We start from the raw sequence: 23,457 nt of genomic DNA, 5'->3' as shown, positions 1-23,457 counted from the left end.
AACTTAAGGGCTTAGGTGCTCTAACTAAAAATAATGCTTTCTAAATAAGAAAGCAATACAAGATGTTTAAGGACTTAGGGATACTTAGAAAACGAAAAAGGAAAACTATTCCTAAATCATAAAGTGTACAAAATGTATACCTAAAAACAATGCTTTCTAAATGAGAGTAAGTTTGTTTTGTGCAGCAACTAGAAAAGGTCAGCTTGACCAAATCAGTTTTACCTGAATAGTTGTTTAAATAGTGCGCATATACCATACGAGTATACACAAAATTTATGCGCTGTTTTTTTTTTTCCAAAACTGTGTAGTTAGCGAAATTTTATTTTATCGCACGCCCTCACTTGAAAATTTACATAAAAGGTTTGTTTTGTTATGCTATTGGGCGTTTATTTTTAATTACTGCTGCGCTCCCACACATGCCATATTTTTTCTCAATTGCCTTTAAAAAAATAATATTACATACAGATAGATATTTACATACTATATACGAGTGTATGCTCGGAAAATACTGAAATGCAGTTTGCAGTTAGAGTGGAAAAAAGAAATGGAGAGCAACAGGGGACCATAACGAATAAAAAATTAAATAAGTGCTTGGTCTGCACAGCGCTAAATGAAAACATAAATCAGAGCAATTTAAGAGCTCGCACACACACCATTTACATATTGTTGTTATGTGTGCGTATGTGTGTGTGTGTGTGTGTGTGGCTGGCAGCGCATAAAATGCCATAAAACGACTAAACAACCAAACAGAGAGAAGGCGAGACAAACGACAACAAAGAGCAGGCACGACCCGGCACATTGCATTTCATATTTCGCATTCCTTTCGCTGTTTTTCTTGCGCTCTATTTTATTTCCTTTTTTCTGGTCATACGAATGTGCATATGAATAATGTGCAACAAGCGCTGTGCTCAGAGCAAGAATAACAACAACAACAACAGCAATCACACACACCCATAAAAAAGGGGTAACAAACGGCAAATCTGTCAAAGCAAACGTTTCCATCTAATTTCGAGCAAAAACCACACACTTGCCCGTCCGCCCCCTCCCCCCCTCCCACCATTACAATCTCACATATCGTTCTCATTTTCCACATCATTATGATCATCATCATCATCATCATCATCGTCGTCGTCATCATCGTTGTCGTCTGCCATTACATTTAATTTCCCTCAGGCATATTTTAGTTGGCCACTTCTTTAAACCTTCACTGCTGCCATACACTATGTGTAAACGTGTGTGTGTGTGTGTGTGTGCGAAGATGGCATCGTGTCCATTATGTCGACCACCAGCACCACACAATTTAGCTGTCATTAGCGTCGCTGGCGAATTAAACGCGCATTAAACATTTATTATTATGCATATGGTCAGGCGAACGAATCCGCCTTCCCAACTCTCTCTCCAGACAAAAAGATTTGCGTGTGCTCCCAGGAGAGAGACAGAGAGGGGAGAGAGAGAGAGAGAGAGAGAGTCAGGAGAAGACTCATCAGAGTCCACAGAGATAGCAGATAGAAAGAGAGCGCGACGTGTGAACAAACATTAAACATTAGGCAAATTATAATGACAACAAGTCGTAGCTTGATAATTGAAGGTCGTTCCTCATGTCTATATGGCTGTGTGTGTGTGTGTGTGCTGCCATTTGTCTGCAATTCGTTATAATGGAGCCTTTCTGACCAGGTGCGCACATATGTATGCTATAGTTTTTTTTCGGCTTCACTTTTACTCTTATTTCGACCTTTATTTTGTTCTTCCGCCATTTTATGATAATTAGAGTTTCATGTTCTTGCTGCAAAACAACAAGCGGAAGTCGTCGCTATGTTAGCAATAAAATTCTGCCATCACTGCGGCTGCCATAGCTGCTTAATTACTCGCATTACCAAAATATCACACATACGCCATGTGGTCGCCTAATTGCAGCAACGAGTATATGAATACACATTTCTCGCACACAGTCGAAAGTCCGTACATTCAAAACTAGATATATGTACCGCCCTATATCTTATATTTTCTCTCCTAAACAAAGCTCTGCTTATGCGATTTGCAGATTTTTTTCAAAAGTTTTCAATTGAAAATTTCTAAAATTTTTAATAATTATCCATTCATTGTCTTTCAACTGCACCTAACACCGAACACGTGCTGAAAATGGCTAAAACAGTCGCATGCCGATTGCGAAACTCAATAAATTGAAAGGATATTGAGTTTCACTAAACATGCGCATACATTTCTTTCGGGCAATGCAATCAAGTTTTAATTATTTTTTGAAAAAAGAAAGACAGGCAAAAAATTTGGCATAAAGCAGAATTGTGTACATTAAAAAAAAGAATACTAATGCATTGATACTCAGAATTGCTAAACCATTTCAATTAATTTAAGGAATCAACCCGAAGCTTTAAACTGACGAATATATAGTACAACATTTAGCTGATATATTTTCTCTACTGCAATAATTGCTGTCAGAGAAACCCTTTAATAATATGTATTTAAAAGAATATTTTACATTCCTGTTATTACAATTCTGCTTTTTTTTTAGCACCTATTGCTTCTGTAGTTGATGTAAATTTGGCTTTAAAAAAGGCTAAACGATGGTTATCGCTTTCAGTTATCGAGCTAGAAAACCCGTAAAAAAATGGCAAGAAAAACATTAATAGCTAGTTAGGAAAGGAGTAAAAAATTCGCTACAAAATGACAAGAAAAAAGATAATAATAAGTAGCTAGGGAAAAAGTAGAAAATCCGCACGAAAACCTTAGTTCATTTAATTAGCTATGAAACCCTCTAAAAACAGCTGTACAACCCGCTAAAAAATAGATGGAAAACGCGGCCTTATCGATGGTTGCCGATCCAGGTTTCAAGAGCCTCAGACAATGCAGTTCTATTTCGCAATAAATATATTCCTGGCAAGCCCGAAATCCACAAGAAGGCCTAAAATCTATGCTTTATTGCTTAGAGATTCCCTTTCGTCTTGAAAACATTTTTATTGCAAGAAGTTCTCCCGAATTTTCCCTTATTGCTTAGAGCTTTACTTTCGTATAGAAAATATTTTCATCAGCGCATCAGAAACGTCTTACATAGACAGGCTTTACTGTAAGCATATTTCTGCACATACTTTTTTTTCTCTACTACTTAACGTCGAGTCGATAACCCAAATAGCAGTCAGCGAAGCGCCCCTTAAAGCCAAATGCAATTTAATAGCCAGCCAGCCAGCCAGCCAGCCATCCAACAATAACAACAATAACAATAATACGAACTGCAACCGAGTCACGGCAATATTCAGATTACACTCGACCTCTAGCCCCTCATGCATCGCCCGACGCCCGACGCCCATCGCCCATCGCAAGTGCCACGCCCAGCTCTGGCATCGTCTCACTTTAATGGCATGGCAAAAAGCGGCACGAAATAATTGTTTTCCGTTGAGCAATAATTTTCTATACCTTTTCGCCCCAACAAAGTCCCTTGGCATTTGGCCCATTGGCCCATAAAGCTGGTCTACCAGGTCGGCTATGTGGATGACTGACTCTGCCTCTGACTCAGACCCAGACTCTGTCTCTGCCTGAATGCCTTGCATTGCATGCGAAGCGTGCCGGGCAGAAGGACGGACGAATGGACGGACGAACGGACGAATGGTCGGACGGACGTACGGACGAACGGACTTTGCTCCATTTGGCACACAAATTGAGTTAAGTGTAAAAAGTGCCAAGCCCTGGCAAGAACTGCTGATGGTGCTGCCATCACCATCACACTCAGAGAAATAAATGGCCAACAACTTAAGCTCTAAATTGCTTCATCTCTTCAAACATTTGTTAAGATATTTCTTAAGATAAGTTCGCAACCAAAGGACTCCACAATTTGTGAGCCTGCAATGAATTCTTCAAGTCTCACATTCTTCTTCTTCTTTCATAAAATGTCGACCCCGAAGAGATTGCTGACCACCCGCTGTTAACCTTTCATTACAAGCTTTGTTAGTTACGACTGTTTCGGAGCCTAAATAAATTAAAGCGAATGAAGAATAATATTTTCGCTCAGTGAAAGCTAGAAAATGTAAGATACGATTCAAAAAGAAAGTGAAAGCGAAGCAAAAACTCGTTGCAGCTGGGAAGGGCTTTCCCTAAAATATTCTTTATTTTTGAAAATGAGGCAAAGCAAGCTCGAAGAAACTGAAGTCGAATCAAGCAGTGGAGCAAGTGTTACTGGGAACATCACTTCCATAAATGGTGTCTGATTGAACCCCTAATAGTTGCACCTTTTTGTAATATTTGAGTCTCTCTCTGTCTTATTCAAATGCAAGTTAGGAAATGGAACTTCGAAATCTCTGTGATTCAAAATAAACCACAGTTAATGGCGATCATAAATTATAATTAACCGACTTTATTTTTTGTTTCAACTAAAGAACAGCACTAAAAGGACTAGGGCTGCGCGCGGCTCTTCAAAACCCTCCTTCCTTACGATACGATTTACGATATTTTTAATTTTATTCATTCTCTTACAATATAATGAATAATTTTGAGTTTTTGTGCAAACAAAATAGAGCTAATAAAATAATGATTATTATTATATGTGATGATTATTCTTTAATTTTTATTTTTGTTGATCAAATATAAAACTCAAGTTGAAAATTTGCCTACAAATATGTTTTAAGGGTGTTTTTTTTTAGCTCAAAACTTTACTTTAAGGATTCGTCTTCGATATAAAAGCGACTATAAGTGAATGATTTTTTCGCTTTAAAAAACAAATTTTTGCGATCCCTGACCTTTTCTGTATGAGCCAAGAAAGTACTAAGTTGTATTTTCTTTTAGTGAGCGGTTGTTTAGATTAGTTTTTCTGTCTTTCAAAACGCCCTCCTTGACATTGTTTCAAATATCCTTAAGGAGTTGAAAATACCAGCAGTTTTCGAGCAGTTTTTTTTTTTTTTTTTCGCCAAGTGAAAGGTAGAAGGCTAATAAATGTATCCTCAATAGTCGTTTTTTTCGATTTAAGAAGTGAGATTTGCATATTGGCTTAAAATAAACCCAACAAAGCATTTAATAATTGTTTTTCTCAGTGTATAGGCGTTGGTGCAGCTGCTGCTGCTGCTGCTGCTTTATCGGTCGTCGGCTCGACTTACTTAGCCTGTCTGTGGACTGTGCTGGCGCCCGCCCATGTCTCCGAGTGTTTATGTGTGCGTGTGACGGGGCGTATGTGCAATATTTTGAAGCCACTAATAGTTGATTAGCTTTTGTGGTTAAAGAACAGTCACTTGCAGTTATTTGTGGGCGTTGGTAAGCCCACGAGTCCACGCCCACGAGTCCACGCCCACGAGTCCACGCTCACGCCCAGGCTGAAGCAAAGCCCATGTCAGCTTTGATTGCTTTTTTTCTGATCAAATAGCTACTCTCAGATGCAGCACGTTTTCGGGCTCTAATTAAAAGCCAACACGCTGCACATTTTGATAATCTAAGCTAAATTTCTCGAGCAACACTCCAACACTCCAACACCCAGTCTCTCTGTCTGTCTCTGTCTGTCTCTGGCGATTTGTTTGGCAAATTAAATTGCGCATAAATCTTGAGTAGGCAGTACACGTGAACTGCAAATGATATTCTTCCCTCTGACTGGGTCTAATGTCCAGATTATAGCCATTTGTTAGATGGAGGACCCAAGGAGGAGGCAAGGAGCAGCAGCAGCAGCTGATGAGGGGAACAGAGAAAATGCTGGCCATCAAAATGTGCTGCTGGGCCAGGCTGTTAAATTTACTTAAGCTGGTAATGAGGCTTATTAAATGACCAACGCGCACAACATTGTTGGCAATTGTTAGCTTTAGTTACTTCACTTCCTTTATTACGCACACAAGCACACAAACACGCATACACCCTGCTCGTACTACACACATACATACAAGTATAGTAGATAGGCGAGACACAGCATGCCACTCACATTGTTGCGACAGTGCGTCGTTATTTGTGTTCATGATAATTTTATAGATCCTGTAAACTCAAGCGCCAAATGATGGCTGTTTTGTGTGCCTTACAAATGACGGTCAACAGCAGCAACAACAACAACAAATGCCCAGCTCGGGGCCAAACAATAAGCCAAGTGTTCGCTTCTTTACTTTGTATTGAAATATGTGGGAAAAGTGTAAGGGAAATACGAGCATGTGAAATGTAGTTGCCGCTTCTACTTTTGCCATTCTTGTTGTTGTTCTTGTTGTTGTCCTACGTTCAAGCTCTTAGTGATGTCATTTGTGGCGCCATTACATCGGATGCTTTAAAACTGAAACTATAAACTGTGCGAGCTGCAGTTTGGCGAGCGCACATGTGACTTAAATGGATATATGGCCAGAACAGCAAATTGCAGGCCATAGCAGCAGGCCAGGAGCCGGCAGCCGGCAGCCGACAGCGTTCAAAATCCATAAGTTTCTGTTTCTGTCACCAGCCCAGCTCAGCTGTTGCCCCAAAGTTGTAAAAACTGCAACGATTTCATTAGAAACAGCAAACTGCAGCGGAGGAAAAGGTGCAGCGGAGAGCGCCAAGAAAGCTACTTCTCCAAATTTTGTGAATATCTTTTAATTAGAATAATCAGCAGTTCAGTAGTAGACTCTTCTCTCGACTCACTAAACAAACCCTCGAGAGGAAGTTCGTGAGACCAATTATGTGCACGCTAAAAAAAAAGAATGCATATTAAAAACGAGCATTTGCACATGCAATGCTATGTTATAATATTTCGTATTTAAATCTAATATGAACAGCGTAAATTTAACTAAAAACCCATTCAATTACTGATTTAAATATGAATAATATTCAAAACAAAGTGTAAACCCTTTTCTTTAAAGTGTGTTCGCAAGCCAACGAAAGAGATTGTTGGATTGCCCCCTAGGAATGTCAAAGGAAGCTTTTTTTGCAATCCAACCCCAACACGAAAAACATCTACTTGAGAAAGTTATGTGGTGGAATTTTTATATAATTTCGGAAACAATCGGAATTTATTAATCATTGGAGTATCATCATTAAAATCCTTTGTATATGTATTCCGTAAAGTTTGAAGCTTTGTGACGTGCTCTTAGAAAACTGGTCCATCATTGCCAATCCAGCTCGACAGATAGTTAATTCGAATGTAAAATAGAGACAAGCATTGACTAGAATTCCCAAGACGGATTTCAAAATTACTTTTTAATAATCCAGCCCACATTCACATTCACATATAAGCACTTGTGCTTAAATATCGGCACAATTTGAATATAGGACGTGAATATAAAACTCAAAATTGAAGTTTGCATACTTTGTATCTACTTTAAACTCAACTTCTGTGCTGGCCAATGGCCTCCTCCTGGATGACTTCGACTGCTTTAGTCGAAATGGTATTTATTTCGGACTAGGAGTCTCAGACGTGGATTTCTTAACACGGCCAACAACCGGTTGTAATGGCCGCAAAAGAAAGAGTAATGCTTCCACTTAAATGATTAATTAAGTTAAGCCAAAGCCGAAATATCAATGCCCAAGGCCAGGCAGAGAGGAATTGCGGAGGCAAAGGAAATGAATGGCCAAGTAGAGCAGCAGCTAAAATGTGGTCCTCCGTTTTGCTGTTCCTGTCGCGCTTATTTGAAAACCACTACAAATATGTGGCATTGGATGACAGCCAAGGTTGTCTGCGCCACCAAATAATGCTAACATGCTATATTTATGTGTACACTGAACTCAATTTATGTACAAACACATTTCAAAAAGTTTGCGACATTACATTTTCGAATAAATCCAAACATTTTCAAGTCCTTAAATTCTGATTTGCTGTGGAATATAACTATAGCTATAAAATATGTTCCCTTATGTGGGGGAAACAGCAATTTCATTTGTTTATTTCTTTTATTTATTGTTTATCACTTCCTAGTGCAACAAGTGGAGTTGCTTAATTCAAATCAATTAAGATTTCTGATTTTGAATAATTGCTGAGAGATATTTCGATGCACAAATGTATAGAATGTTTGCATGTTTGTTCTCTAAATACAGCTCAACTATTGGTCCGATTGGCCAGAAGTTCTTACAGTGAGCGACTAGAAATTCGTTCTCTGCTCAAATGGGCGGTGTCACGCCCACATTTACCATAATTTCTCAATAAATCTGATCATAAAATTGCTTATAATTTGCACAGTATTTACATTAATTGTTCAAAATACATAGAGAGTTTCTCCTTAACTGCTCGCTGCTAAATAAACAATTCGAAACCTACACACACACACACAGGCGTGTTCTCACACATACTATATACATGTACATACAAGTAGGTATCTGTGTTTGTACACGCGAGGGTGCAGGCAGAAGCCGAGGCAGAGAAAACAGTCGAGTGAATTTAATTATATTTGGCATTCTTGTTGCTGTTGTTGGTGCTTTGATAAACAGCTGGTAAGCCGGCAAATGCAAGCACATGCATAGATATAGTAATGGGCCAAATGGGCAGACACACGTGCCTAGTTCATGCGAGGTAGTTCACGAAAACACAAATACAAGAAATTTAATTTAAGAAAAAGAAGAAGCAAGTTTTGTACTTGGCTTCATTTCTGCACCATCGCTCCTATTTAGATTAAACAAGTTTTATAGCGAATAACAGTAGAAGAATAATTAAATTACGTTAAACAAGAGAGAACGCTACAGTCGAGCAAGCCCGACAGTGTAATACCCTGTACCCAGGTAAACTTCCGTCACTGAGTTATATGCGCCCATAGCAGCAGCAAAAAGAGGAAGAAGAAGAGCGAACTTGTTGCTGCAGTTTGTGGGGGTTGTACTGGCGAGAATTTGTTTCGCTAATAACTTTTCTTAGAATTGACCGAATTGAATAAAATTTTGAACAACAGTAGACAATTATATATAAAATGTGTGCAAAGTTTGGTTTAGGTAGCATTTGAAATGTGGACGCTATTGACGAAATTCTGCAGCGGGGGAAGGGGGGGAAAATTAAAAAAAAAAAAATAAACTCGTCCTTACTCGGATCTAGGAGAATCTGGATGCCAACTTTGGTTATTCTAGCTTTTATAGTTTCTGAGATCCTTGCGTTCATCCAGACGGACAGACGGACGGACAGACGGACGGACATGTCTAGATCGATTTCTCTCGTCATGCTGATCAAGAATATATATACTTTATGGGGTCGGAGATGCTTCCTTCTGTATGTTACATACTTTGCACAAACCTAATATACCCTTTTTACCCTACGGGTACAGGGTATAAAAACAGAAGAGTGATTTTTGTAACTATAACAAATAATACACGTGCTTTGCGTATGGATTTGGTGTCCCCAACTGTTCTGGTTCAACAGTTCTCGACGTTCATACAGTCGAACAAACGGGCCAGATAAACGAACGGAGTTGCAAACTAGTCTATGAGAGATGGATTGATCTCTTCATGGCTGATCATAACATGGATATCTATCATGGATATCTATCATTCACCCTGCAGCTACCAATTTCGCTTTCGAGACCTATACAGAGCCATAGCCATAGACCTTGCATTTGCAATTTCTTGAAAATAGACAAGGGTTTTCAGAGAGAAAAAAAGCTTGAATTGCAAATAATATTTTTTGCCATTTTCGGCTCAGTTTCAGAAACGAGGAGTCATGACGACCCTAAAAATTTGCACATACTATACCCTCGCATACTATTAAAATGCACACATGTGTGCAATAAAGTGTGTGTGTGCGTGTGTGTGTCTGTATGTGTGCGTGTTTGTCATACGCTGCGTTTCGTTTCGTTTGTCGCCTATTGTTATTGTTGTTGTTGCTGCTGTTCTGCTGTACTTCTATTGCGAGGAACGGAACATTTTTAAATTAAATCTACACAAAATGCGTCCAATGGCTGTTGTTGCCGCTATTGTTGTTGTTGTTGTTGTTGTTGCTATTTGTGTACGTTTCAAGCGCAGACACGACTACAAAAACAACAATGAAGTTTTTCTGCTCGCGCTGTTGTTGTTGTTGTTGCTGTTGTCCTTGTTATCCTGCCTGATGCTGAAGGGCAGCCAACGAGCACAAAAAATTGTTCGCATTTCTTTTCTTTTTTTTCATTTTTTTTTTTTTTTTTTTGTGTAGCATGAAATAAAATAAATTAAAACAAAAAATACCCGTACATGGAACGCAAGAGCGCAGACTAGGATGAAGAAGCGTTTTATCAATTGATGCCGTTTTTGTTGTATTATTATTATTATTATAAACATTTGGGGGGTATGTTCATAATTTACATAACTGCTGCATACTTGCAGGCGCCAATGTCTAGTCTATTAGCACGCTCGGTTGTGGTGCGTATTTGTGTGCGTGTTGGCTGGCGTTTGTGGTAAAAAGCACGCGCCTTGGCAACAGCAATGATGATAGAGAGGCTGCTAAAGCCAAGTGGATGCTGCTTTAAATGGAATCTCTTAAGCTTTTGCCTCAAGTTGCCAACAAGGACCAAGACGAAGACGCAGACGAAAACGAAGGCGGCACATAAAAGGTGGCACGTGCAGCAGGTTTGCCCCAAAATGGTTGGCCAGGGGGCAAGTGGAAAGGAGCAGGCAGCAGGTGGATTGTGGATTGTGGGTAGTCCTAGAGAGTTAAGTCTAGGCCGCAACAGTGCTTTCGCTTTTTAGTCTTGACTCGCACGTGTGTCTGCGCTGCCCACCCATCCATCCACTATCCCGCCCCCCATTCGGCTGAATCCACGCCCATCATCCATCCAACGAGCGAATCCATTGCCGTCACGTTCAATAAAGACGCACCAAAATCCATACAAATTGCCGTGCATCAATATGAAGAAATTGCGTCAAATTTATTGATGAACGCAGCTTAGCAGGACACAGCGCTCAGACAGCAAGGAAGGGGGGCAGCAGCTAGTGAGAGGGCAGCTGGAGTTGGGCTGGAATACTCACTCGTACATCTAGCTAGCATTTAGATGAGCATTAACATTTTCCTATGATATTTGCTCAATCAGCAGTACATGTCTGTGAATCTAGAGCTAGGAGCAATGATTCTATATGAAGACTATAAATCTATCGCTGGTAAAATATTTACATTTCTGGCAGAAAAGTGTTAAAAACTTGATCGAATTTGTCTGCACAATATTTATGAGAAATATTGGATCAGGGTTGTTGGGTTTCCTATTTGATGTTTAACAATTTTCCCCAAGTATAGACCAAGTCCAAGAAATATATTCCACCCCCATTTCACCCCACTGACTGATTCTTAGCTGTGATCTTTTGAATTGTATTCAAAATGCAGCTGAGAATTTTTCAAAATGTCATTGAATATTGTCGCAAATATTAAAATAAACTAAAACATAAATACAAGTAAGGTATTGTTTACTAATGCAAGTAAAACTCAAGAAAAACAAGAAAAAATGGATTGCTTTTAAAATGCAATAGAAATTCAACCCAGTGTTGAGTCAAATTGATTTAGAATATTATTGAAAAATGTTAAGAAAATAGAAGAAATAACAAAAAGGGAGACAGAAAAACTTAATTGAATTCTTTGTAAAATGAAACAGAAATTTACCCGAATTTTGAGTAGAATAAAAAAAAAAAAATTGATTGCATATTTATAAGAAAATAAAAGAGATGACAAAAAGGGAAAAAGAAAAGTAAAATTGAATTGTTTTTAAAATGCAATAGAAATTCAACCCAATGTTGAGTGAAATTGATTTAGAATATTATTGAACATTTTTAAGAAAATAGAAGAAATAACAAAAAGGGAGACAGAAAATCTTAATTGAATTCTTTGTAAAATGAAACAGAAAGTTACCCGAATTTTGAGTAGAATTAAAAAAAAAATTGATTGCATGTTTATAAGAAAATAAAAGAGATGACAAAAAGGGAAAAAGAAAAGCAAAATTGAATTGCTTTTAAATACAATAGAAATTCAACCCAATGTTGAGTGAAATTGATTTAGAATATTATTGAAAAATGTTAAGAAAATAGAAGAAATAACAAAAAGGGAGACAGAAAAACTTAATTGAATTCTTTGTAAAATGAAACAGAAATTTACCCGAATTTTGAGTAGAATTAAAGGAAAAAATTGATTGCATATTTATAAGAAAATAAAAGAGATGACAAAAAGGGAAAAAGAAAAGCAAAATTGAATTGTTTTTAAAATGCAATAGAAATTGAATCCAATTTCGAGTGAGATTGATGAAAAACTTTATAGAATAACTGTGCCAGTATGAACACAATTTGAATATCGTACGTACTTGTAGTTTGAAAACTTTACGATTTATGCGATTTACGAGCAAGTCAGAGTGTGTAAGTAATTCGGATACACGTGTCAGCAGAATGTGACGCGTCAGACGACAATGTCGACAACGATAACTGCATCGACGACAACGAGGACGTCATGGTCCGGCAAAAGCGTGGCGTTAATCTGATTTGAAGGCCTGACCATGAACATTTGGCCCGCTGTCTACTTGTACAACAAAATGGCGTCCAAAAGCAATTTATGCATTGTAGTGATATATTTTTTAGTTCTTTTTTGTGTGCATGCGTTCTCTTTTGCCTTTCTGCTAAGTGTCGGTCATCATTTTTGCTGTAATTGCATGATAAAGTGCTACAAAATGGCGGTCGTGATTTGATGCCCAACACAATACACAGTGTCTGCAACATGTTGCAATATGCAGACGTGGGGCACGACTATCAAAGGGTGCTCCTCTCATAAAAAACTGTAGTCGCTTTTACTTTCTTCGCTATGTTGTTGCCGTCCCCGTCCCCGTTCCCGCTGCCGTTGCCGTTGCCGCTGCTGGCTTTTAAGTATCTCTTGAATGTTATGAGCGCGCATAAACATTGTAAGCGTGTCGTATGATAAAGCCCAACCATTTACGAGTGGAGTGGTGGCAAGGATATGGGCGTGCGGTACTTTGAACGCCATTAAACTGTGCCGCGTGTTCCCTTTTAATGCCTCATATGCACATGCACATGCATGAAGGAATGTGTGTGTAATTGTGCGGCAGCTTATTAAGGAAACCTATATCCCCGTACGCGTGTTTAAACGATCTTGCCTCACTTTTTATCGCTCAATATATTGACGTATTTTAAAATATATAGTATATAAAATCAGCAAAACTTTTTATAGACGCACTGCATGTGAAACATTTTCGGGTTAACAGAGGGGCTCTGTTTTATTTGCTGAAAGGGAAGTTCAATCTCTTAGTGGGAAAAAATGGGGATCAAAGGCAATGAAAACAAAAAATCATGAATTAATAAAAATATGTGGAGAGAGGGCAGGATGTCTGACGGTTTGGCTCAGTTTTTCTTCAAAAGGGTGCTTTTGTTTTGAAAAAAAAAACTTGATGTGTAATTTCTACATACATTATTGTTTAACTGATTAATTGTTTAAGTTTGGTAAGAAAAGGCAACCCCAGATTGGGATAAATACATACTTCACCAAAACAAATTTGAAATATATTCTATAACTTGTAAATACTTGTAGTATTCCGAGTCTTGCTTCAAATTTGAAATGAAACTTGCTTCAATGAAATGTTATTTCAATTTTGTAACCTTATCGTTTGAGACTAAATACAAGTATGTTGCTATGTATAGGCTATGTTTACACTATATTTGACGAACTACAAATATGAAACATTCTATTTTTCGTTTCTGAAATCGACCGAATATAAAAAACTAATTCTTGAATTCGTCTTAAAAAGTTGCTAGTGACAAAAAATTTAAACACTAGCTTCGAGTCAAAACTTGCAACCCAAGCATATAAATCGTATTTCGGTATTTTTAATGAGTTTACAAATTTCTTGGCTCGAATGTGTTTCGAATCTCGCTCGAATCTTGTTCATATATTGGATTTGGAAGCAGAAACATTGATAGTTTCATTCGATTTGCGAAGTGAAAATGCTAAACCAAATAAGAACTGAGGGTGTGATCGCTGCCTAACGATCAAAGCTGTTTAACCCATTGGCGAGCAAAAAGCTTATCGCGCGGCGTTTGTTGAACCCCCAGACGTGCTGATAACCAATCGACCACCGGCCTCAGAGACAACCCAGCACTGAAGAGCCGAACCAAACAAACATAAGACAAGCAAAGTAATGAGTCGACTCTTAAATACCCTGTAATTGAAATTGTTCACAACATTTTATAGCTGCGTATTAATTTTTAAAAATTATTGCTTGGAAATGTGTTCAAATGTTTGCAAAAAATAAATTCCCCGAACTTAGGGAAATCTGAATGCCAGACTTTTTGAGAAGCTTGCTGATCGATTTCGCTATACCCTTCTAACCCACGGCTAGAGAGTGGAATAAACGTACAAACAATCAAAATCCGAATGTCTAGGTGGCATGGGGTGGCATGTTGCGATCACCGAGCAGTGAGCGAGCAACACGTCATGAAAACCGAGCGATAGCTTGAGAGCGCTGAGAGGGAGAGCGCATCGGCGGCGATAAAGGGAGATAGAGAGCGCTCGGCTGCGCAGCTATAAAAGCGATCTCCGCGCCGCTGAGGCCGGCCAGAGGCAATCGAACCCCTGTGGGAGAAAGAAGAGGGAGTGTAGCAAGATGGAACGTTGGCAGAATCGAGTGGCTGTGATAACCGGCGCCAGTTCGGGCATTGGAGCGGCCTGTGCGAAGCTAATTGTGGCCGCCGGTCTGCAGGTTGTGGGCTTGGCGCGACGCACCGAGCGCCTGGAGCAGCTGCGTCAATCACTGCCGGCAGAGCAGCAGGCCCGATTCCATTATCGTACCTGCGATGTGAGTGCCGAGTCGCAGGTGAGCAGCGCCTTCCAGTGGATCGAGCAGCAGTTGGGGGGTGTCGATGTGCTGGTCAACAATGCGGGCACCATCCGCACCGGTCATCTGGTGGACATGCCCATTAGCGATGTTCGGGATGTGGTGCAAACGAATCTGATGGGCGTCATTTATTGCACACAGCAGGCCTGCCGCAGCATGCGTCAGCGTCAGGTTGCAGGCCATTTGTTCTTCATCAACAGCACGGCCGGCGTAGCGGGCTACAATCCGGGACGGGAGGACCCCAGCTTGAATGTCTACACACCCACAAAGTTTGCCTTGACGGCTGTCAATGAGATTTGCCGCCAGGAGCTGATTACTTTGCAGACGAAAATCAAGACAACAGTGAGTGAAAATGTTCCATCATTTTTTTCTCTTTCAAATAAAAACGTTTCGTCGCTTCTTCACGCTACAGAACATCAGCCCCGGCTGGGTGTCCACGGAAATTGTGCCCGATGAGACGAAAGCCCAACTCGGCGATGTTATACTCCAGGCGGAGGACATCGCCCAGGCGGTGCTATATGCGCTCTCCACCCCACCACATGCCCAGGTCCAGGAGATAACATTACGAGCGGTGGGCGAGTGGTTCTAGCGACTAACAACTGATATAGAAATACTAATAAAGTCAAATATGAGGAGATAGATAATGCGCTGGCCATTGTTGTTGTGTCTCTTGTACTTATTATTATTATTGTTGTTGTTGTTGTTGTTGTTGTTGCTGTTCAGTAATCAACACTTAATAACAATCGCACATAAAAGTAAGACTCCCCTCCATTCAACCACCTACAAATACTCAGAATCCAACACTATTCGAACTTCCTCTCCCGTGTTGCGTCTCTTCGAGTCATTTCGTTTCATTTCGTTTCGCTCTTTATTGTCATGGTTACGATTATTGGCTTTTTCCAGTTTAACTACCACGCTTAATAAATAATTCACTATCATAAATTATTTGTTTATTATGCGGAACCGAAGAACAGCGCAAATGTTGCCAACAATATGCTGTTTTATTCATAAGATCGCTTCGATAATATGTGCATAAAAAGTTTCACGAAATTTAATTATGAAAAATCACGCTCCGCATTTCATTTATTTCGCCTTCGGTTTCACACAACATGATGGATTGCTTAATCAAATCAATTTCATGGAAAACTTTAAGTTTTCCAACATTTTCCGGTGCTTTAAAGCACACAATTCAGATTCGATTGTTCTTCGAGCAAGTTCCTCGCATATGCTTCGGTTTTCAAAAAGAGAGTGTACATGCGATTTGGAAAATTGAACTCATGGGTGCCGTTTTTGTATTGAAACATAATAGTACCTGTTGTATTTCAAACATCGTTTAGAGACTCGATTGTTTGTTGCACAAATTATACATTTATTTTCCCATTTTCGCATGTGAATGCGTTTTTCAAAAATATAATATTGCTTAGCGGTTTCGTGTAAATTGCTCGCCTTCAAAAGTTGTTCGTGAATTCGCATACTACCTATTCAAAATAGTATTTGAATTAAAACAAAATTTGTAACTTGTTGGAAATAAAAGGAAAAATTCACATTTGTGCTTTTCTGTTCTTTTTCGAAGACAAACGAAATAGCATGAATCAAAATTTCAATTAAAGCTTGTTATTGAAGTGAAAATGTTTTAAACATTTATAATCTTTACACAAACATTTGTGTTTATTCAATAAACAAGTTTTGTGCATAAAAATCGAAAAAAAAGTGCATCGCGTTTCGAACATTTGAATGGAATAATATTTTCATACATTTGTGAACTTTCTTTGTTGTTTACTCTCAATTTGCTTTATTTATTTATTTTGTAATCGCTATCCTTGCTTTACAAGTTGTATGTAGGTTACTTTTAAATTAGTCATTAAATATTTAGATATTTAAATTTAAGATTGCATTCTCTTGCATTTCACTGCTGTTTATTTTTAAGGTATGGGGAAGAAGAAGTAGCTTTCTGAACATTATTAGTTTATTATTAGTTCTTCTTGATGAAGTAAATTCGATTTTGTCGTTTACATAACTCAGTTCTCTTCGAGTAATGGTTCTATGCAAGAAATTAAGTTTAATCCAAGAGTATGTCTTTACAGAGTCTCTTCTCCTAAGGCAATTATTCGCTTTATACACTTTAAATAAGCATTCTTTTTATTTTCAAGAACAATGTGTCTCTAAGTATATTCACTTTTATCGAATTGTTTCATTCACAAAGCAAACTAGCAATTTCAATGAACACATTTCCAGCTACTTGGCAGGATTTTGTCTTTTAGTCTGTTGCTGCAAGCGTTGAGTTGAAATGCATTGACTATTTCCATTCAAGTAGTATCCTTGCGGTATTTCAATTACATATCGTTTGCAGTGTATGGCCAGCGGCCAGCAAGAAGAACATCTTTTGAAGCAAACAATTAAAAATGTGACTTAACAATATCAGAGGAAGAAGAATAAATTGTCATTCGCAATCCCATTGTCAACTGAGTAGTTAATTAGTGAATTAATTAATAAATACCCATACATTCTTGCAAATTAAACCAAGCCAAAAATGTGGAGCTATTCACAGAGAGATACTATAATATTAATATTATATATTTATTTGAAAAAATTATGATCGAAGTTATGGATAGATTCTGGAGACTATCGATAGTTTGAATCAAATTAAGTTAAATTATAAATACAACAAACATTTGTCATCATCGAATTACCTTCTGAGGCTACAAATTCTGGTCTTTAAAAGCACAAGTTTGCCATTTCATTTGGTTTGTTATTTATTTGTTTTGTTTTTAATTCACGCAATGGTTGAAGACATCATATACATGCTCGTCTATATACGCGAATATTTAACAATATTTGTTTAGATTTGTTGTTGTAACCCAACAGCTGGTAGGCCACGAGTCCTTCACACATTCCCACCCAGTTGCCAGCGATGCCTTTGGGCTGAAATTTCGCACTTAACAGCCAATGGTCGCGTCATGTTAATTAACAAATTTTCAACATTAGCGTCTAAAATGGCGGCCAAAATGGCGCATATGTAGCAACGCATATATACTTGTATGTATCTATGTTAGAGTGTGTGTGTGTGTTAAATTTAACTAAACATGCTCGTTTCCTTTACCTTTCTTTCCTTCTACACTTTCCTTTCCTTGCAGCTTCTGTTTCTGTGGCGCCGCCAGCGAAAAGCGTGTCGAGGGCTGCGGCTGTTCGCGCTGCTCCCTCCATCTACGTGTCTGTGTTTTCGTTGCAAGGGAGCGAGAAAAGCAAACTTTTTTATTTTCCTTCATTTAGATACCCTTTAAATGGGCATACGGGATGCTTGAAAGGCTTAGGGTGAGATGGTACCCATGAAATGGTCAGATTGAAGGGACAAATCGACAGAAGTTTTCTAGTACCTGCTCGTACTTGTCATTCTGTTACGCCTATACCTCTAATACTAGGATGTAGGGTAGGATATGTCCTATATCCTGCTAAGTATTATGTACGTTCAAACAGACCAACAGTTGAAGGAACACATCTGTTTGTTTGGACTTGTGGAAAGGTTCTGCTGATTATGCATGAACTTCCTTGAAAGCTCATTTAAGGATATCTTTCAAAAGACAATGAAAAGTTTGTTGATTTAATCAACGATGTAATAAAGTTTGTATCGGATAACGACATCATATAGCAATTAGTTCGCATTTACACACAAAACTTTATTAAAAGCCATCGAAATCAATTTAAATATTGGAAAGTTTTCTCGAATAATAGTTATTATATTCCAAAAATTTGAGCTGGATTTTCTAAGAGAAACAGTAGAAAGGGTATGGCTGCTTCGGGCGCTGTGGCTCACGTGCTCGTACGTTTCATTTTTTGTTTTTGTATTTTTTTTCTGAACCTTTTTAATGACAGCCCTACGACCCATGGCCCATGCCCCAAGACCCATAACCCATGCCCCATGCCCCATGCTCCTTGCTCCATGTTGTTGCTGTTCGCAACCCTTTTTAAACTTGTTATAATTTTGTTTCTTTTCTTTGCAAGCCCTTTGCGTGTGTCTACCGCAAAAATTTAAGCTCGAGCTGCTCAGTCTTTGGTGCGACTGCGGCTGTTGCTTCCCCCTGTCCCCCTTGTTTCCCCTGTTCCCCCCGTGTTCATGACGATGCTGAAGATGTGGCAGGAAATGCTAAACGGTCTAGGCAACAGTAGCAACAACAACAACTGCCACTGGCTTGGCTGTCAGTCAGTCAGTTACAAAAGTTTCAACACAGCTGAAGACATATGTGGCCCGAAAGAAAGGCAACAGTCACACCAAATAGTGTGACTCAAAGGAGCAGAAGGAGCAAGATACAAATTCACAAAATAAAGTACAGTTGTTCCATATAACTCTTAAATAATTTATATTGGTTGTTGGGCTTGCAAAGCAAATAGTAGGATGTACTTAGATACGAACATTTGAATAAATAGAAAACTAAAACAGTTCCTTATGCAGAAGCCCTTCTCGTAGCTTGACATCTTTTGGTGAATAAGTTATTAAATTGTAGGCCTTCATACAGTCGCACAGTCTGTTACACTGACTAACACTCTATATCAGTTTTTAACGATAAGTAAGGGACTGAAACAGATCTTCATGTGGAAGCCTTTCTCTTTTTATTTAGAAATATACTGAATTGTAGGCGTTCATACAATCGAACAGTCTTCATCAACGATACAGCTTTGTTCCTGAGCTGAATTCGTAGTATTACTGTTATTTCTTATAGTAACATGTAAATAAAACTTTTACTATAGAAAATAATATTTATACTAAGCAATACAATAATTTTGGTTTATTTCAAATTCGGCAGGAAAGATTATTAAAGAACAACGATTGCTTTTTCTGAGGATATATCTAATGTACATTGTTTCAAGAACGATCCAATCTCACTGAATACTATCATAAATTATACCGATGAATTGACTTGCCATATCTATTACTATCGATACATTGTTTAGAAATTAGAAGTAATGTTTATCTCTAGTGCTTGAGCTGTCAAACTACCGCTAGTGCCATCACTCGATAGCAGCGATACTATCAAAGTTTTTTCCAGTTTTTTCCAGCAATTTCTTTCTATTATGAGGAGATAATTGGTTTTCCCTTCTGGCCAATGCATTGTTTGCGATCAACAGTCAACTTCTATGATATTTTGTTTGTTTTTTAAAAATTATATTTAAATTATAAATGTAAATTATATTTCTAAAACTCATGTTCCATATTGTCGAAGTTGATGAAATGAAGTAGAAATGAACAGCATCGATAGTTAAGACATTACTGAATAAGATAGAGGAAGTACGGCAATAAATTAGTGCAAATATTGTATAATAAAAAGGTTCATCGATGTCTGGAAAACAGATTAGAAGCAGCCTCGAAATAGAACCACACCTGCGTGATTCCCTTTGATTGTTTCTGCTTTTTCTAATAATTTAAAGAGAGAGAGAGAGACTTCTCGAAGCGTTTTTATTTTACGAGTGGTATAATTTGTTGTTGTTATTTTTCTACCTCGAGAGCATTTGCATTTTGTGTCGTGAATGTGAACGCGATTTGTTGTTGATGTTGTTGTTGGTGCTGTTTTTGCTGTGTTTGTTTCCTGTTTTAATTAAAATTCTCTAACAAATGTCATACGGAAAAACTTTTTGGACAGCAGCAGAAGAGCACCAGCAACAAAAGCACGAAAAACCGAAATTGTTTTATGACAACGCGCAGAGCTGCGAAGTTTTTGGAATTGCACTTAAATCAACATGAGTCAGCATATATTCTCTCTCACACACACACACACACACTGACACGCACTTTCCATGTCCTTAACAGGCGGCTGCTGCTGCTCAACTCTTCTTGAAGCCGCCAGCAGCGAACGCCAGCCTTTCCGGCCATATTCAGTTTCATTTTATCAGCATATGCGAAAAAAAAGAAGGAAAATGAATGAAGGAACTAAGAAAAAGTTCCCCTCCACCGCACCTCTCTCTCCCCCACTCTCCTCACAATCCCTTTCGCTTTCTCTCTCTAGGCGAGGCAGGAAAAAAGCGTGTAAACCAATTTAGCTGACGCTAATGGCGCATGCATATGCAACTTGTTTATGGCATTTTCCTGGTTTGCGGTCAAGCGTCCTTTCTGTTGTTTGTTGTTGTGGCCGATGCTGATGTGCTGCTATTATTGCTGTTGTTGTTGTTGTTGTTGTGATGGCAACTGTTGCCATTGTAGTGTGTGTGGCCAGCAAAGAGCAAAGCAGAAGGCGCGCAAAGCGAATAGGCATAAAGGGGAACAAGAGAGAACGCTACAGTCGAGCAAGCCCGACAGTTTAATACCCTGTACCCAGGTTAACTTCCGGCACTGAGGTATATGCGCCTCTAGCATAAGCAAAAAGAAGAAGAAGAGCGAACTTGATGCTGCAGCTTGTGGGCGTAGTACCGAAGTAAAATTGTTTCGCTAATAACTTTTCGTAGAACCAACCGATTTAGATGAAATTTAAAACAAAAGTAGATAATTATATAGAATTATATGTGGTTATAGGGTAGCTTTTGAAATGTGGACGCTATTGACGAAATTCTGTAGCGGGGGAAGGGGATTAAAATTCCAAAAAATAAAATAAACTCGTACTTTCTCGGACCTAGGAGAATCTGGACGCCAACTTTGGTTATTCCATCTCTTATAGTTTCTGAGATCCTTGCGTTCATCCAGACGGACAGACGGACGGACAGACGGACGGACGGTTGGACGGACATGTCTAGATCGATTTCTCTCGTCATGCTGATTCAGAATATATATAGTTTATGGAGTCGGAGATGCTTCCTTCTGCATGTTACATACTTTGCACAAACCTAATATACCCTCTTTACCCTACAGGTACAGGGTATAAAAAATGTGAGCAGTAATGAAATACATTGCAAAAAGGAGATTGTAACTAAAAATGCATTAAACATTTTTTTTAGGCACATAAGCCAAGCATAGGCATTATTAAAAGGTATTGTAGTATGTGACCAATTAAATCCAAACTAGAAGAGCCTGCACATCAAGTTTGAGTTCCTCTTTTGCTTTTTACTGACAAACAGATGGACAGCAGGTGGATAGACGACGAGAATGCTTAGATCGACTGGTCATGACATGCGGATGCGGTTGGTTGTGGTCGGCTATGGCTCCATTAAAATGTTACAATCCATAGAACGAGCTACCAATATCCTTTTAGACTCTAGACCCAGACTACTGGCTGCTGGATATAAAAAGAAACAGGCCTGTTATTGCCGTCATGCCTGTGGCAGGGCCATACTTTTAGGCAATTTTTTTCTGGGGGCTGCCCACACACCCTCATTCACACACACCCACACACAAACACACCCACACATACTCAGAAACGTATACAACACACACACATCGGATGCCTGATGCCGATGGACCCAACAAAGAGAAGATCGGGTAAGCGAGCAGGCGGCTGTGCACAAAATGCAACGAAATTGTGCAGTTCAGTTAAATGGTTGTTGTTGTTGTTGCTGGCTGTTCTGCTTCTTCTTCTTCTTGTTTCTACGGTTGCTGCTATCGACATATACTTTATGACAACAAACACACACACACACACACACACACACACATGCATTTTCAACCAAACCAAGTGCTGTTCACGACAATTCACATGCTGGTGGTTGCCTTCCAGCCTGTTTGCCGCTTTGGCATTTTTCAACCATTTACACTGAGAGAAAATTGCGCGCTCAAAACTGTAGTATCGATTTCAATATTAATTTTATTTATACAAAATATTTCAGCATTTGTACATATTGCAATGTTTCAGTAGTGCTGAGAGATACATTCGCTTTTAAAATGTATTTAGTTCTACTTCAACTCTAAACGAAACTATAAATTATTCTCAATATAAATATAATAATTCTTCTTGGAGAAGCAAACAAAAAGCAGCAAATATGTGTAACTCTTCAAAAATAGCAAAAATAGCTTAGGCAGGTTTTTCAGTTCTTTATCGAATCCGACAAATATAATTATTCACCTATTTTACAGATTCGACGTCTGTTTTAGTTTTCATTTGTATTACATTTTTAGAAATCGATTTGAGAATTACTTTTTACGCGACTTTAAAAGGGAGGCGGTTCTCAATTTGACTGAATTTTTTTTTTTCGATTATTTATTATACAGCTCTGTTGGATATTTTTAGTCCGATCCAGATTCCACATAAGTACGTCTAAGAACGTTCAAATAATTTGCTTAATATTATTATCACACGAAATTTGAGTGATTTTTATTTTTTGTTTTTGCAGTGTAGCCTGCCTCCGTAACTCAATTTTATTTAAAATTTCTTATTTTTATTTTGCTAATGGAGAAGCCGAAGTAGAAGAGATGAGGAGATGAAAGAATTCCATGCTTAATAAGCACTTTGTGATTAAGGTGCAGATATTTTAATTAATGGCAATGAATGCAATAACTAAGAGTACTAAGAGTACTGAGAAAATCAAAGGCTGGGGGATGCTCAAATTTATAAAATATTCATTGCCTACATTTAGGCTAAACACACACACCCACACACACATGCGCACATACATGAAAAACTAAGAGTGAGCGAAATGCAAACAAAGTAGGAGAAAATTGCTTGACGTTAACAAAGCCATTGACAATGCCGAGAATGTCCTTGCCACTCGGACCAAGCAGGCAGGCTGGCTGACTGGCTGGCTGGCTGGCAAGCAGGCATTTGTTCATTGTCAACGTCGAGTGCATTATATAATGAAGCACACAATGCATATATACTCGTATAAATATATATATTTATATACAAGT

At 38.5% G+C, this 23,457-nt stretch overlaps 1 protein-coding gene across 1 annotated transcript; it reads left to right on the top strand.

Annotated features, from left to right (window-relative positions):
* The first annotated feature begins 14,432 nt into the window (after positions 1 to 14,432).
* On the top strand, positions 14,433 to 15,340 carry LOC115633422 (farnesol dehydrogenase). Its single transcript, XM_030530881.1, has 2 exons — positions 14,433 to 15,038; positions 15,109 to 15,340. The coding sequence occupies exons 1-2, from the start codon at positions 14,466 to 14,468 to the stop codon at positions 15,283 to 15,285; spliced, it is 750 nt and encodes a 249-aa protein (XP_030386741.1). The 5' UTR covers positions 14,433 to 14,465; the 3' UTR covers positions 15,286 to 15,340.
* Positions 15,341 to 23,457: the final 8,117 nt, after the last annotated feature.

The sequence above is a fragment of the Scaptodrosophila lebanonensis genome, unplaced genomic scaffold, assembly GCF_003285725.1.
Source record: "Scaptodrosophila lebanonensis strain 11010-0011.00,11010-0021.00 unplaced genomic scaffold, SlebRS2 tig00001418-arrow-arrow-pilon, whole genome shotgun sequence".
Classification (NCBI taxonomy): domain Eukaryota; kingdom Metazoa; phylum Arthropoda; class Insecta; order Diptera; family Drosophilidae; genus Scaptodrosophila; species Scaptodrosophila lebanonensis.
This window is presented reverse-complemented; position numbering and strand designations above follow the sequence as displayed.